This window comes from Salarias fasciatus, chromosome 12 (assembly GCF_902148845.1).
Source record: "Salarias fasciatus chromosome 12, fSalaFa1.1, whole genome shotgun sequence".
Taxonomy (NCBI): Eukaryota; Metazoa; Chordata; class Actinopteri; order Blenniiformes; family Blenniidae; genus Salarias; species Salarias fasciatus.
The window spans coordinates 9,640,382-9,657,906 of NC_043756.1; the positions used below are offsets into that span (position 1 = coordinate 9,640,382).

Below are 17,525 nucleotides of genomic sequence, written 5' to 3' on the forward strand. Positions count from 1 at the left end.
AGTAAATGCCACTCCGATTCAATTACAGTGAGCCATCATTGGTCAGCGCTGAGCTGCCACCGCTCTCTGATTGGTGATTGCGTCCTTTCACGAGGTGTCTACAGTCACCGCCACCCTGTGAGACACCCTTACGGTGTCCTCTGTCTGTGTCCTCTGTCTGTGTCTGTGTCCTCTGTCTGTTGCATGACATCAGAAGTCATCACAGTGTCCTGAAAGACCTTTTTTAAGACTCTGATCTCATTGCTCTGAGTGAGATATTGCGTGAGGCAACACTCAATTTTCTCCTCTTGTTCTTCACTTTCGGCATCCTCTAACGAACAGATTGGTTTCAGAACCAATTCGTCATGCTAATTAAGACGCAGTCAAAAGATTGGGGTTTGCTTTGTGCAACCTTGGCGATGCACGCTGCAGAATATCTTTAGAAAGCTCACTTTCACAACTTTCTAAGCACATAACTTGCAGCACATTCCAGAAGGAACTTTCCTGGGCTCCACACTCCCCCCCCTCTCTCTGAGATGTGTTGATAAAAGAAAGAGGAAGATCATTCAACGACAGGTCTGTTTTCCCTGGGGAAGCCTGTCTGACTCCAAACGGGGGATACACAGCTTGCCCAAACCTATTTCATTTTAACACAAGAGATAGATTGAGGGAGGAGGGAGAATGGGAGGAGGAAAAGGAGAAGGAGGGCGAGATAATGAGACAGGGAGGAGGAGAGGGAGGGTCCCGCTATCGATCTGGGCCGTAAAGCTACTGCAGCAGGTTGGAGGTCAGTAGTTTTGGTCACACAGCTATGGATTTCTGCGGCAGACTCTGCAGGCCATCTCAAAGCCAAGCTGAGGTCCTCCCAACACGGTACAGTTAAGGAAAAAAAAAAAAAAAAAGGTCACGGCTCAAAACACAGTCAAGTCAAAACATCCTTAAAAATGTATACTTACCTTTTCATTATTTATTTTAAACTGGTGTTGGCTAGAAAATTCCTGCCTTGCTCTAATAAAAATGTGTTCAAATACTTTTTGTTGGAGCTTTACCTAGAGCAAGCGATTTGCCAAATTGGCTGTGATGTTACCTTTGGAGACCATTCAGATTATTCCAGGTGGAGCGCAGAGCTCCATCAAACATAAAATAAATATTTGAAAGGATTTCAAATGTATGATTCTGGCTTGGGCTTAGGTGGCATATTGCACAGGAAGATTTTCCTCTCTCCCTGGTCCCTGCGGAGACAATTGTTGACACATGCTGGAGATCTGGGGACTGTAGATGGACAGAGAACAAGCACTAAATAGAGCAACTCTCATTTCTTACACCTGGCTGTGCCTCTGCTGCAGCTACTACATTATTGCCTCCCATAATCCTGCACAAACAGACAAAATAGACGTTTCTGTGCATGTTGCCGCTCTTTTTTTTTTTTTTTTTACATCTTCCCACTGGCTCGTCACCCCGTGTTGTCACAATCTGTCCTATGGATCCATTCATTTGGGAATGCTTAGTCTACAGGGTGACAATGGACTGTGTGTGCGGTTTTGAGAAGTGTGTGTGTGTGCGTGTGCGTATGTGTGTAAACTCCCTATCCATTCCCATGTCAGTTCATGTAACACAGGCCCAATGAAGCCGAACCCAAAGAGCATTGAGTTGTGTGCGTGTTCCGTATTGATTGACTGCGGGATCAATGCAACACTTCTATCTTTGATTTATTTCCCCGGGTCTCCTGGCTCACTGGGTGCTCTTTGATTGAGTTCTTCGGCCACTGGTTTTAAACGTGGGCAGCTGAGAGATAATCGATCACTGTACAGGTAACCTGACCCACTTTGGGAAATGTAGCGTGGACAGCATGTGGCCGTCTTTCTGCTTACCAAAGACTCACAGGGTATAGTGCTTTTTTTTTTCCTTTCTTTCTCATACACACACACACATCTACAGTGCCCTAAATCAACAGTCTCCTCTGTTATATCTGACAACTCCAGCCTCCACTGAGGGGAAAACAGTGCAGGGAGAGTGACTGGCCCAGATGGCATTACTCTGTAGCTTCTCAGATGAAACTGAAAGATCTCTGGATGCTGTTGTACTTTTATCATCAGTTTCTCTCGCTTTCCACGAACACACTCGCACACCCTGTCAAGCTTACGCTTTCTTTGCTCTCCCATTTGCGACAGTCCTCAGTAATACCTGACTGCTAATTCTTTGGCAACCTTGAGTCCATCGGATCTGTGGGAGATACTGTAACAATAATGAGCTGATCTGACAGATTTCTCAAGAAAATAATGCTTTTGTTGTGTAGAGTAGTGGCCTCATGAATACAGAGCATTGCTACTGAAGGTAGAGATCATTAGCTCAATCACGTATGAACAAATACACAATGACGCTTTTTCTAAAACGCCGCTGTGCTGTCAGGGGCAGAAAACCTTGACAAGCACGACAGTGGAAATGTTACGTGTGCGCCACGGTAAAAATCTCAAGCTGCCATTTACAGAAGTTATTTATTACCAATGGATCGGCACCAGAAGATTATATCTTTTATTGGGACAATATAGAAAGGGTGGTATTGAACCAAACCCTCCTATTTAAGCACGAGGAGGAGTGTGAGTGTGATTTAATCATGTGTTTTACTCCCGATGCGGAGAAGATACAGCTTTAATTTTAAAAGACATTTATTTGATGAGTTTTGTCCGCTCTGCTGGTGAAGTAGCTTTGGTCACTAAGAAAGGAGGAACAATTTTATCCCCCTATCATTAAAGTATTTCAGTAAAAAGGAGTCCTGTGTGAGTGTGTGTGTCGTGCACTAAAGGCACCAAGCCATCGTCCTGCAAACAACAAGCTATAATGAGGACATAAACACTCTATAATTTATTATTTGTATGTCTTTTTAATGAAGTAGTAAAGCTTCACATTTTATGTTTGCTATTTCATTTCAGTATAAGATGCGGAAAACCACAGTGAATGAATCCAGTCAGCTATGATAGATTAACTTGTGATCACAGCATCGTCTTGTCTATTTATTAAAACAGATATTTTAATAGTTTGTTAAATAAACAATCTGTTACCTGATAATTGGAGCGTTTTTTTTATCTTTTTTTTTTTTTTTTTTTTTTTTTAAATCATATCCCTAATCTCTCCTAAGCTGGAGTAAAGATGCCACAGAGAAGAAATGTTTGGTTAGAATTTTGTGTTCAAATTTCAACTGTAATTCATTTAAAAAATAATTTTTACCAGGTGTCACAGCTACCTGTTCAACCCAACTTTGGTGAAGTCTGACGACAGGGAAAATGTAACATTTTAAATCAAAGTTTAACTAATAAAACACCTGGTTTATTTTTACTGTCGTTCTTCAGAACTACATATCGTAATAATTAGAAAAGCATTTTTTGAAAACTGTTTTTTACAATTATACAACCCGAATTTAAATTAATAACAGTTTAACTTTATTATTTCTCTGCTCTTTCAAAATGTGACATGAAAAATTACCTCAGACAAATTCCTGCACACATGTACAGAAGAGCTTGTCCATTTCTTTTTGTATTTCCTTGTAAATTCAATCATTTCCCCCGGCTGCTGATGGAAATGTCTCACTGCAGCGCTGTTCACAGCTATTTGTTAACTTTATCTGTTGACTGTGAAGCGTTGGCCAATTACCATACAGGGGGGGACTCTGAGCTCTTTCATGAACTGAAAATGAGGATGATAGGAGAGATGACAGTGAATCAGAGCAGAATAGTTGTTGGTGTAAAGCAAGAATAATTAGCTTCGGGGCAATAAACGGCTCTATAGAGGCGAGAGGAAAAACGGACCAGTGACAAATCACAGCTTCACATTTCAAACCAAACCAATCTTTGTATCTAAAACTGCATTTATCAAAGCAATCGTTCATATCTGTGTGTTTACTTTTGCACCAAGTATTAGTAGCTCATGTCGTGGCAGAAAAAAAAAAAAAGGAAAAAAGAAAACAATTGAAATGTAAATGATTGCGGCAAATGGCTGCAATACCTCAGATGAGTTTGTATTGTGATCGCCTAATTAATAGAATTATAGTTTGATTGGTGCAAATTTGAAATTAACTGTGAAGAACAGCTAAAGTTTTTGCACGTTACTAATCTCAAAATACTCATCAGAGTGACACGAGCTCTGGTTTTGCAGGTAAAGCGTGTTTTAATTGGCGACCTTTTTCCCCGTACGTTGTAGGGCTTGCTGCAGCGTGCGGCTCTGATCAGACAGCCGCTACGGCGGAGAGCTGCTTTGCTTGCTGGATTCACATGAGAGCGGTGAGAGGAGTGAAGGGAAGGTAAAGAAAACCGAGTGGAGGAGAGGCAGTGGGAGGAATGGACCCACTGGAAAGAAACAGTTGAGCATTTAATTCCAATACGTGGATTAGTGCATGTCCATTTACTCTGCTAAATATAATCTCTGAGGGAAAACAGTATAGCGGAAAACTGCAGCCATAGCTGCCAAGGCTTCATCCCTTCCTTTTACAATCTCTTACTCCAGCTGTATTTTATGTATTATTAATGCAAACATTATCAATAAGGCCTCAGACTTATCTACAGATCGGTCGATGTGTGGTTGTGAACGTGTCAATTATGGCCTCCTCCTTCACTTTTTAATATTCTTCCCCTGAACTTCTCTTTGTACTTAAGGAGCCTCGCTGAAAGTTTCAAGCACACACTCTTCTGTGAAGTTTACCCGCATAATTGTTTCATATGTGACTAATGGGTATTTAATTACTGCTAATAACAGTTCTGCAGTCTTATGCTAATTGTTTCAATTTTTCAGGGACATTTCGTCTTGTTGTGTGGCATGTAAACGTTGTCAAAGGGCCTGATTTCTTTTTCTTTCTTTTATTTTCATTGCTTGCTGGGAGTTCAGATAACCTTGAATAGACGCCTCGCCCTCCAGCAAACAAGAAGTGCTGGGTAATATTTGTAAGGCATGCTTGATTTAGCAGTCATTCCGATGCATGACGTTATAAGACGCCTTTGCTAAGTGGTGGAGACAGACGAAAGGTGACAAAGTCCGCGGAGCGATGAAGACGACATGATGTTCAGGTCGGGACTCACACGTATGGCTCGCTACGCCGGGGTTCAAGAGTTCATCCATGTTTAATCAAGCAAGATCTCATACAATGGGGTGGTCATTACCAAAACTGAGTGACTACATGTGACAAAACAAGGGAAAGGCCAGAACGAGACGAATGCGGTTGATGAGCGTGGTGACGAACGAGCTATGAACTGACAACAGACATGTAGGCAGAAAGCCCTTAAGTCCGCACCGGGAGGAGAGAGAGGACTGACGGCACACAGACGATCATAACAAAGGAATCGGGGGACAGCAGACGCACAGAGGACGAGGCGTGACGAGATCTGAACTGAGAGGAGTATTAAAAACGCTGCAGAGGCGCCACAGAAGCCACAACATGAAACATGAAAAGAACTTCAGAAGATGACACGGTGTGACTCGACTAGTTTGCAGCATATTGCATTTAGATAATTACATCTTATCAATAAGAGACAGACAGAGCCAACAGTTCGGACGTGAAGATATACTGTACCTGAGAGACAGATCAGACTGATCTGCTGTAGTCAGGAGGGATGTGGGTGATCGAAGTTTTTTTGATCATAGTTTCTCTCTGTCACACAATGAATAAAGCTATCTGAGCACACGGTGTCCAACATGTTTTGAAATCTAATACCGCCCGCTCTTTGGATAAATATCTAGCTAATATTCTTAAGGACACATGTACCTCGGTGTCGGTTTTTCCTGAGGAAGTTCACATCAAAAGATTGTGTTGTTTCTGGCTGTTGGACTCCAAATACACTCAAAATTCATAACTGGAACCGTCAGGTGGTTCAGTCCTAATAAACAGACCTGCAACTGTCATGCCTGTTACACTTATGGCTGTGCACTGAGCTCTGAGTCTTTCATTAGAAAATAGAATAATCATTTTAGGTTAAACTAGTTTCTTTTTGACGATTACTTTTAAAAAAAAACTTCAGGAAATGATCAAGCTCAGTTATAATATTGCATATAATGAAGTAAAATGTGCCTTGCGTTCATAATAACATTTAAATTTTGTTCGTATTGATGAATTCTCATAATTACAAAAGAATGATAATCCACAAGATTTCCCCATGTGGTTGTGTTCTGTTTTAATTTTGTTATAAAAAAAAAAACAGAAGAGATATGAAACACCAAAGTACGGTTCACATTTATATTACCTTTCTCTTTGCAAATTGCTTTCATCATTTCAAGTGTTTATTGTTTAAAAAAGAAAAAAAAATAAGAAGCAAGTTTGGAAAAGTAGACATCCCCTGTCAGAAACGCTTCACCCTCTGCTTTCTTCACGGATCAGACTCTCCTAATAGCAGACAGGGCGAGATCTTATCCCTGACATTAGTAACGAGCCAATTTTCCCGTCACCAAACAAGACACTGCTACATTCATGCATAAGTAAGTCATTCAAAATAAGCAAAAACAGGTTTGATTAAAAGAAGTCATTCTCAGGTGGGTACTTGTTTTTTTTTTTGTTTGTTTGTTTGTTTTTTCTCCTATTTATTCATGCAGAAGAGGCTGAGTCACCAGTCAGTTTTCGTCGGTTGGCAATTCTCCGCTGAATAAGGGAGCGAAAGGTTGTGTCATGTGACAGCGAAAGCTAAAGTGCCTCGTGTTTTGACTGAATGCCATCTGTCCACATTGCCCTTTTAGACTATTGACTGAGAATTCCAATGAGTACAGTCGTGCCAAAAAAAAGAGAAAAGGGAAAAAAAAAAAAAAAGCAGAGATCTGTCCAGACACATTTAAGAGAAAATAGCAATGAGTAAAAGGCACAATCGCCTCTGACAGGAACGGCACAGACACCGTCTCAGGGTCGCCGGGTGAAATTTAGGTGGGAAAACATGAGCGAAACACACTGAAGATTGTCCATTAGTATAAGTGTGTATTCATTTTAATCGAAATGCATTTATGGCACTCACCGCGCAAGGTCGGTGCCACATTCTAAGAATTCTCATAATAGTTTTTATGACGTGTCAAACCATGGTGTTCAGTGGGAGAAAAAAAAGAGTGTCAAAAGAGTGAACTAGTCAAATCTCAGCTTCGCCGGGATTCATTGTTTGCTTTGGCTTTTAACGTCAAGTGACAAAAGGACGCACAAGGCTGTTGAGTCCTATTGATTGAACCAGGGTCAAATTCCCTCGCCGAGAATTTGCACATGAGCGCTAGAAGCTGCAGTGACAGGCAGTTTATTCGAAAGTGACATTAAAACAGGGCAATAATGAGAGGAGAGCAGAGAGACGGGGAGAAGGGGAAAGGAGACGAGAGATAAGGTCGGCGGATCACAACAACAAAAAAAAAAAAAAAAAAAAAACAGGAGAAGAAAAGCGATGAAAGGGTTGGGAGGGGCATCAGCCGCGGAGAGAAAACATCTTTTGTTTTTCTCATTTGCTTCATGTAACTGCTATTATGTTGGCAGCCATTGTGTCATCGTTATTGCTGCGCTCTCTGTAGATGAGTGAGAGATATAGCTTCTAAAGCCTCTCTCTGGGCTGAAGACTGAGGGAAGCGATAAGAGTGAAGAGCTTTAATTTCACATTTAGCAGAAATTATCATCCGTAGAAGAACTCGTATTTGTAGACAGAGGGGAAGTCTCCAAAGCAGACAAGACTCTCAATGAACTGGGTTTTTTTTTTTTTTTCTTTTTTAATGAAGCTATTAGAAGACTTTGGGCTCTGATAACTGTTTTTTCTCCTGCCGCTTCTCTTTCATAAAGAAATGGCTTCCAAGACTGACACTCATCTGATTTAAGTCACATTGTTTGTCACGGGCATCAAGTGATAGGAATAAGAATCCATATAAAAAGCCATTAGTTTTCTATTACTGCCAAGCTGGATGGACAGGCACTCAGCGCTCAGCTGAATCACTGTGTTTTAAAGTGTCAGGTTGGCTGAAAGAAGTCTACCTCTGTGGGGGCTCCCCTGCCACTTCCCTGGGGGCTGAGTGGCTGAAATGACCATAAAACTCTGTTGAGCTAGACAGCCTGTAATTTCAGCAGCGAGAGGCGCTTCGCCGAGGTATAATGGAAAGCCCGTGGAAGCCATGAAATGTGCTGCATCCTGGTGTTGGAACACCATTGTCTGAACACTCAGGACACCTCTCTAAACTTTAAATTACTGTTTTTAAGCCTATCATTGTCTGAAAGAGCTCCGCTTCTAAAAGAAACATAGTGCTTGTTCAGTTCTTTAATCTTCTGTGGTCTTTGCAATTCCTGCAGGAATCTGACATTCACATTCTGTATTAATACAAAAGTAGAATATCCACTGCTCATAAGAAATAGAAAAATGGGAAGGTGGTAAAAGAGTTGCTTTGTATGAGCACAGTGGAGATCTCTTCCCTCGTCTTTTGCCTCTTGGCTCTCCTTTATCACCTGTAGTATGATTACAGGTACAAAAGCCTGTTTTCAGATGGCACAGATGCGAAAGGGATAGATGGTTGTTTGTGGGATTCTTCGTCTTATATAATGTACTCCTTGCACTACGTATTGCCGTTTCAGTGTGTATTGCATGCGAGTGCGCGCATGAAACGGTTGAGCGGATATAGTTCCATTTCTCTGAGGCAGAGTTTCACATGTGATGTTCGCCGCGTGCCAGTCGAGTCTCTCCGGGTGATTCGCGAGGAGGGCGGATGGAGATGGAGTAATGAAGTGTATCTGAGTGGGGTTTGCTGCTGGAGGTCCGAGCCCATCACGCCACGCTGCGGCCTCCCTGCCACGCTGAGAGACGCAAAAAAGAAAGTCCCCAATGGACAGGGAGAGCTGTTGGTGCACCGTCCCCGTTTAACATCCCTCAGTCAATATCTGCCTGCTCGTCGGCTCAAGATCAAGCTCAACAGCGCATAAGTCCGCAAGTCACTGCAGCAGCAGAGGGACTTCCTCTGCGATAGACTGAACTGTGCATGCAGCATGGACTCCCCTCGATAAGTTGCCTGAATGACAATGTCCCACCTGCAGAAGCATACCATTCTTTGTTTGCAGATAAACATGCAGGTGGAGGCTCAGTACCATTGCAATGCATCTCATCTAATCCAATTACTCTACAACCTTATGAAAAAAAGGTGGAAAAAGATGAATAAGTGAGCAAGTGCCACTGTATAATAGGTGATGTGATGCATATTTAAAGACAGGCAGTATGTTAATTTCTGTGACATTAACATTTTACCTTTTTCAGGCTGGTGGTGGGCAGCGCTGCGCACTATCAGCACTTTGATGGCTTTTTTTCCCCCCTTTGATATCACTGTCTTCATCCTGAATTCAGTTCAGTCAGTCAAAGCTTTCCTTGTAGTATAATCCAACAAATATACTGACAATAACACAATTAATTATGTATAACTGTATCAATGATCCATGTGAAAATAACAGAAGCAAACACATCATTTCCATATTTTTCCATGGACTTTTCTTCTCTTAGGATTTGATCTGCTGAAGATACGGCATATTTTATACTTTCCTCTTGAGCTTTTTGATCAATTGCTTGAATAAGACAATTCTAAGAAAAACCTTATTGTGACAAAAAAAAAAACAAAACTAAACATAACAAAGTGTACAATTCAACAAGTAATTGATTAAGTTGTTCTTCAGATGTTATTTTTCATGCCGCTGGTCTCCACCCTGAGGCCTCTTGGCGCTGAGACAGAGATCACAGGACGTGGCCCGGGGCTCTGTCTGCTCGGAGGTTCCCAGATTTAGGATTGTGCACATCAGAGAAACCAGACTTAAACACTTTCAATAAATTAGAGAGGAACAAGCAGTGGTGACGTCCACAGTTCAAAACCAGGTCTGGCTTTGAGGTCTTCTGAGTTTTCATGTTCTCCCTGTGTGTGTGTGTGGGTTTGATCTGCTGTGACTGTGAGTGTGTGTAGCTGTCTGTGTTAGCTTTGTGATGACCGTCCGCGGTGCACTCTGTCTCCCTCTTTAGTCAGCTGGGATGGGCTCCAGCACCCCTGCAACCCTGGAGTTGAATAAAGTGCTACATAAAAGAGAAAGGATGGAAAGACTTTAGAGCAGACATGGGAAACGGCCAATTGCTTTTATTTTGTGAAAGTGGATGTATCAGCCAGCGTCTGGTTCACTGTAATGTTTTGACAAGTCAAAGATCAGAGAGGGGCGCTGCGGCCTTCTTTAGAGGCAATCGGAAGTGAACGAGGAGTTTTTGTTCATATATACTGAGTCCTGATTCTTAGCTGGGGTTTTGGTTTTTGCTTGGTCTGCATGAAATAATGTTAGAAATATCCAAAAATAGATTAGTTAATAATTTAGCTAACCAGATGATCATGATTTAAAACTCTGCTTGTGATGCACATATGGAATTTATGAGTTCAAGTTGTTTTACAAAAGATAAAGATCGTAAGTAACGATTACACGTCTTAAAATGTTTCCACATCTTTTCAGTGCGACATCCATATCGCTTCCACTGAACAATATCACAAAAAGTGGATCTTACAAGCAGCATGAGCAGCAAAATGACCGCCGCAGAGGAGAGATCTGTCTCCACTGTTGACCACTGTTTGGTTTATGTGTTTTGAATATTCTTTTGAAAAGCCTCTCACTCTCGCTACAAAATGCAGAAGAAGGAAAAAAAAAGCTTTTGACGACAGAAAATAACTCTTCAAACTCGAAGGGACACTAACAAGAAAGAATAGTGACACTTTGAGGAGTTTCTTTCCCTCTGATAGTGGTATTAAAATATCAGTCACACTCATCGTTGTGCTTTCTGTAAAGCAACAGCCAACAAATGTGGTTCCAGTCTCATGATATGAAAATAATGGTGGGGAACCAGCAGTCTGTGGTTAGAAACGCAAGCTGCTGGCATTCTGGCTGGCATCTGTCTGGTATTCATCATTTTATTGTTTAAATCTGTCTCAATTAAGCTGAAAATGATGTATTTATATTAAAAATTCACCATAATATTGCCAATTAAAAAAAATGAGTCAAATGGATACAAAAGGCTGACAAAGCAGAGAGAGCGCTGAAGTAAAGCTTAAATTGTTTATTCGATACCATGCTGTTGTAAAGTCACCAACCATCAGTTGCCTCTGTGTGTGTGTGTGTGTGTGTGTGTGTGTGTGTGTGTGTGTGTGCGTGTGTGCGTGTGTGTGCGTGCGTGCGCTCAGGACGTGACAGCCGGAGGTCCATTACAGTACCTCTGAACTTAAGGCTGAAAAAAATGGTCATACCAGGTCAGAGTGAATGAGTCATGAAAACACACACACTCACACACACACACAGAGATGTGCAATGGATTGTGATTCACTTAGTGGGCAGCCGTGATGTGAACACTACAGACAGAGCAACTTTGCACACGCTACTCCCAATAAACCTACTTAAGTGGATTAGCAATGCCACCCTGAGGGCCTCCGCAGACTTAAAACTGTTATCACAAACACACCGAAACAAAACATACTATTTTTATCAGTCCCCCTCAGTTTGTTGGGGAAAAGGAGATGGGATACAGTTGAGATGTCCAGGATAAGAGCGGAAGCCACAGCCAAACGATGCCATTGATATCCTGTCTCATCTGCACTCATACTGGGTTTGCTGTGATGACAGGAACGAGCTCGTTGGTGGTGAAGCATGAGCGAAAAACCCGTTTGATATTCAGAGCAACCTGTTGTACTGGCCCGGAAACAGATGTTGCATATATATTTTAAGTTTGATGCTGAGCATAATTGGAAGCTGTTCTGAATGAGACATGCTGCCAAAATTAGATGCAGTGGGGTTTTTTTTTTCTTTTTTTTTACATTTTTTTTAATTCATGCACATGGCTGTTTCTGTTTATCTGCCCTGTGCTTGGAGTTTATGACTTTCTTTCTGTGCTCTGTGCAGGTCCAGACTGGCTGATTACATAGTGAACTGCTGGACACCTCCAGACACAGTGAGCACCTGTCCCAACCAAGACAATCATCAGGCCTGCTTGGCCTCCTACGCCAGGCTCATCGGTCAGTATACGGCTGAGGGTGACACTGTGACGGATGGAGATGGTGTTTGCGTGTGGGAGAGTGAAAAAGATGAGCGCACTGGGTGAATGCATGCAGAAATTCACATTCGGAGTGACAATAGCTTTTCTTGAAATTTCAAATAGCTCGCGAGGAATTGTTTTGGTGAGCTCATTCTAGTCCGGTTTCACCGTGCGGGCCGGGCAGAGCCGTCAGGCTCTCATTCATTCCCCCTGCTGGCCTCAGATCTGCAGCAGCACACTGGACATCAGTTCACTACGAGAAGTAATTAGGGAGCAGAGGCACTGGGAGAGCGTTTACTTAATTAAAACACTTGATGACCATCTGTTTGCTCATAATAAATGCTGTGTGAACAATACACACAAACCTCTACCTTCATATTTTTCAATCCCAGCCTCGGTGTTGAGCTGTTGCATTACCACAGTGCTTGCAAAAAAAAAAAAAATTCCAAATGCAAATTCACGCAGGATAACTGTTTTTGCTGTTTAGTGGTTGCTGAAGTGTCTATGTTTCAGTATCCGTCAGTGCTTCCCCACCATATGTCATAAATCATGCAGTATGAAGTGATAATAAGCAACAGCGCTTCCCGTATTTCTCTGGAAAATGCTACACAAAGTGTATCAAACACTCATGACTCCAGCTAAAAGCACTGACACAGACATTTGGTACAGTGGTGTCATATTCAAAAAGGGCACATGCTCCATACAGCCGCCACTTCGCAGGATATTTATAAAATAATGGCCTCTTTACATCTAAAATAAAACACTGCAATAGGTTCAGCTTTCCATATACTCGGACATGAAGCAAACTAACATGCTGCTGTGAGTGATATCTGGTTGTTTTTGCTGTATATGTAATCCATTAATGTCCACTCGAAACTCATAGCTACTGTTGTTTTTCTGTTTTGTTTTTGTTTTGCATGAACATCCTCACAGGAACAGAGATGACTCCCAACTATGTTGACAACAGCTTCTCCAACTGGACCATCTCCCCATGGTGCACCTGCAAAGGCAGCGGGAACCAAGAGGCGGAGTGTCTCAGCTTCCTGGGCTATTTCAACAATAACCCATGCCTAAGTGAGCCATCTCGACACGTGCATACTCTGCATACATCTGGAATGTGTTCTGTAACTGATAGGGGTCCAACGGTCATGTAATATTGATAGGAGCAGAAGCACATCATGCAGTACTTACTCTTACTGCCGTGTAAGAGCAGGCTGAGCCATGAACTTCAGTCTAATGCAACTTTAATGGTTCCATGTCAGAATCCGCTCTTCATTGACGCGAAGCTCTCCAGTGAGATTACCGTATGTGTGATTTTACTGAGGGGGGATGGCGGCGCAACGACTGTCAGAAAATAATGAGGGGCAGGGAGGTGCTACGTCGTCTCAAGACATTTAAAGAGAACTTCCAATATAGTGAAAGAAATAGAGTTATTTTTGTTTTGATTTTGCTACGGCGAGAAAAACAAAATTGGAAGAATTAGGTGAGAGATTTGTGGAAGGGTGCATGGTAGGATGGGCTTGAGTTCTTAACATAGCTGGATACAACTTATCCGCAGACACCCCTTTATGCACTGATTAAGTTGGAATTAAACGTTCTTAGTTTCTCAGTAGCAAGTAATTTCTTATCGCTTCTCATCCCTCCTTTGGGCAAGATCTGCCCAGACTTTAATGCAAAAGAAACCATTTGCATGTCATTTTCACATTCAATCTGAGCGAGTTAAGGGGCTTATCCCTTACGGAGAAAAATGTCATGAAAAGGAACAGACTAGCACAAATGGAATAATGGGGAAGGCTAAAGTACATACCATCTGTACCTCTAATGCATAACACACGGGGTGCGGCATGACGGAGGGGTTACTTCAAATATCCTGCAGCTTTTTTTTCACGGAAGAGTAAAATATAGCGAGTTCCCGCCTTGTGATGGCGTAGCGAGCGGTGTCATCAGAGCTACAAGACGCCGCTGCCTTTAACATGTTCTATTGTGTGGATAATGCTTTCTGACCATTTCAATAGATTGCTGGGTTGCCGTTTTAGCTGAGTGTGCAGGATGAGGGATGAGGCCGGGAGCTGAGGAGGCGTCTTGAAAAATAACACAAAATGCAGCATCTCCTCTCCGCAGCCGAGGGGAACCAGCGATAAACTTCGACACACTGGGGAGGAGGGGGGATGTACACGACAACACACACTGACTGTACATACATTTTCACCTCCTCCCTTAACCTGTAGCACTTCATGTAAAATTCCCTGAAAACAAATCAAGTGTAGCCTCAGTGGACATCGTATTAAAATGCAAATCGAATGATTTTGAGAATATAATGAGGTTCAAAAGACTGTTTATTCAACAACCGAGTCAATATTCGTTATGATTTATTTAAACCTTGTTCACATCCAGAGCAAAAAGCCTCCACTTGACTGTTGGGATGTAGTTCTTGTTGGTATGCATGCTTACCCTTCTTATTCATGGCTCTGAACATTTCCACTTCAGTGTTTTATGTGCTTTCTGCTCTAGAATGGAGTGCATCGAGGTTTCTGGGCATGAAGTCCCTGCTTGTTTAGTGTTTCTCTTATAATGTGTACTGATAGTCTTGCTCTTGTCTATCGGTCCTCCTGCAAAGCGCCTGGCAGTAATGCTTGCTGAGTTTTTTTTTTTTCAAAGGATGTTTTGCGGACTATATTTCTCCCAGGACAAATGTGACTTCTTTCATTCTAGCCTTTGCACCTATTTACTTTCACTTTTAGTGTTTTGGGCTGTGTCAATTAATTTTTTAACACTGATGTGACGAACCAAAGCGTGCTGCAAATGAAAACCGTGTGTCAAACAATTCTTTCACTATCCTCACACCATTTCTTATTTTACCTCACAGGTTCAGGCAGGAGAATAATTCAGCTGGAGAATAGCTCCAGAATTATATTTGACTAAAATATGTGGAAAGGCCAGCAGAGAACATTTCGGCAAAATGGATTTCGTAGTAGTTGAACATAGTCTGAGCCTCTTCTCGTCGTGTATCTTAATCTTGTTCTTTACGCCCGTATCTCTTGTTTCATCTGGCCCTGCAGGTAGGACAATGCAGGCAATGCCTTGGGGGTTAAAAGAAAAACTCATCCTGAGTCATTAAAAAATTGAATTGCTATTGGCAATGGGTTTAATCACCCAGCGGAACATTTGGGTGCAGTAAAACATCCTGGGTGGAGGCCCTCCAGCCAACTGGTTTGATTTATGACTTTATTCCCCCATCTTACAGCATCTGTAGGGGTATAGCTAGCTATAGTCGACCCTGACAAACAGATGTGTAACATCGCATGTCTCAGCAGTCCTCCGCTCGCTCTCCTCTCAAGCAGTTAGGCTCCACTGTTGAACTTGTTCAACTGTTTCCTCGCCGCGCTCCTAATTTCCAGCACAAGCTCAGATCACCAGTGTCGACAAGAATGAAAAACCTAAAGGGGGAGGGGGGACTTTTGTATTTGTTATGTGCAGGTGGTAGTGCCGTGTGTGTGTTTTGTTGTGCTGGGTATACGCTTGTGTAGGCGTTCACAGGATTGACAGACAAATCTGTACGGCCATGCATCAGCAGTGCCCGGGACTGTGTGGCCATCTGATTATGCATGTGCATTCCACACCTCTCCTATTTGTCCTGCGCGGCGGTGGTGAAATGCCGTTTCTCCTTTTTTGGGAATGTTTTGAATTTGATCAGTCACATAATCTATTCAAAGTCATCTCTGCATGCTGACCTTATAATGGAGGTTGTTGCCAAGCAATTACATGCCTTGCCTTCTCTCCGGCTGAACAAAGAGAAACAAGCCTCGTGTTTTAAACGGATGAGCAGTGAAAAGGTACTCAGCCCCTATTTTACCATATCTAGCTGGAAAGCTGACTGAACAGGGATTTATCACATTTTTGCAGGGACTCACACATGCACTTAGACACAAATTCGCACACATGCGTACAGTACGTCTGCAGGCGTAGATACACAAGTGCTCATATGTATTCAAACTGATGTCCTCTGTTTGAACTGATTGATTTGCTACTTAAAAAAAAAAAAAATTCATTGGCTTTCCACGCTGCAAACAATTAGGGCTCATCATCTCAAGTGCAGACTTTATACCACTATTTGGTCAGCTTGTAGCAAATTGAGAATGGCTGTTGCAACATAAAAAGGGTTTGTAATGAGCTGAGAAGGCGAACTCAAACTTGTTTGTTTTTGATAAATGTGTCCATTGTGACTCTGCTGGATTCCCATATAGAAGGATAATTGCCAGCTAAATTGACAACATAAACATGCTAGGCGGTCAGAGGGAAGGCACAGCTTCCGATATTAAACATAAGGCATTATTGGTATTTTGTTAGACAGTAAAATCCTCAGCGTTCTCCCCAGTGACAGATTCCACCGACCCACCGGTGATTGCTGTTTGCGATTAGTTTGGCGTACAACTCTCAAGCTTACTGATGAAGCATAAAGACTGGCTCTCTGTCTTCTCTTTCCTCCCTCCTTCCTCAAATCCCACTCTCCCCTTCTTCATTCCCTTAGTTGCCAAAGATTGGGCAGGGGACCAAGAAGTTGACTTAGAGCTGTCTGTCTGCTGACTGGCTTCTTCGCTGGGACGGCAGTCAAAACAAATGACTTTATATCTCTGTCCCTGCAGGAAATGCCATTCAGGCCTTTGGTTATGGGACAGACAACACACAGAACAAAACTGCGTTCATCCCCGGCCCCTCGGCGACGTCAAAGACGGGGTCTGATTGGCCCATGGGCATCTCGGAGCATCCGTCTGTCACTATGCCAAAGGTAATCGATTCTTCCCTTCGACATGATATCAGAAACAACACATTCAAAAGCACAATGTGACGCACAGTCATCGTTTCCTGCCTGCTTGAAAGTTTAGTTGGCTGTTGGAGAGAAATGTGTTCATCTCTGAGTCTGATCTTGCAATACTTCGGCGCCTCTTTGTGTAAAATTTGAAACAGATTCTTCTTTTTTCAGCCGCAATACAAAGGATATCCTTACATTTTCATCACTTTCCAGCAACTTCTTTGCATAAATTAGTTCGAGAGAACATACTGCAAGAACCACAAAAACACTCCTCCACTCTCATTTGATGAAAGGAGGATTTTGTACAGTGGCAAAATCATAAAGCCCGACATGATACACCATTCACATTCACATCACAGTCTATCTCTATGCCTGTTACAGCAATTGGCACATCAAAACACACTCTTTATGATAAGACAGTTTCTGCTACACCCAAGATGATGACATGTGGTTGAAATATTATATTTTGCTTTCAGACAATGAAATAGTGAAAAGGAAAGGGAGGTGGGGGTTTAATCTGGATTAGAGGTTCTAAAATACTGGCCCTGGGCCTGTTCTCTCCTGGATGCCGTCGACTCCGAAAAACTGCCGTCACCTCAGCTGTGACTGGGTTCGCCATTCGGAGAGGAAAAACCACTTTTTCCAGTGCTGTACAATTGCACGTGTGCTTGTCTTTTATTGGAAGTGTGCTTATTTTCATTTTTTTTCAAATACATGTGAAA

The 17,525-nt window shown here is 42.4% G+C and overlaps 1 protein-coding gene across 1 annotated transcript in view; it reads left to right on the forward strand.

Annotated features, from left to right (window-relative positions):
• The window catches only part of LOC115397716 (GDNF family receptor alpha-2-like), a 49,541-nt gene extending 32,702 nt beyond the window's left edge, over positions 1–16,839 (forward strand). Inside the window, exons 5-7 of the mRNA XM_030104158.1 lie at positions 11,861–11,973; positions 12,927–13,067; positions 16,637–16,839. Of these exons, the coding sequence (XP_029960018.1) occupies positions 11,861–11,973; positions 12,927–13,067; positions 16,637–16,839 (457 nt within the window). The remainder of the gene's footprint in view (positions 1–11,860; positions 11,974–12,926; positions 13,068–16,636) is intronic.
• Positions 16,840–17,525: the final 686 nt, after the last annotated feature.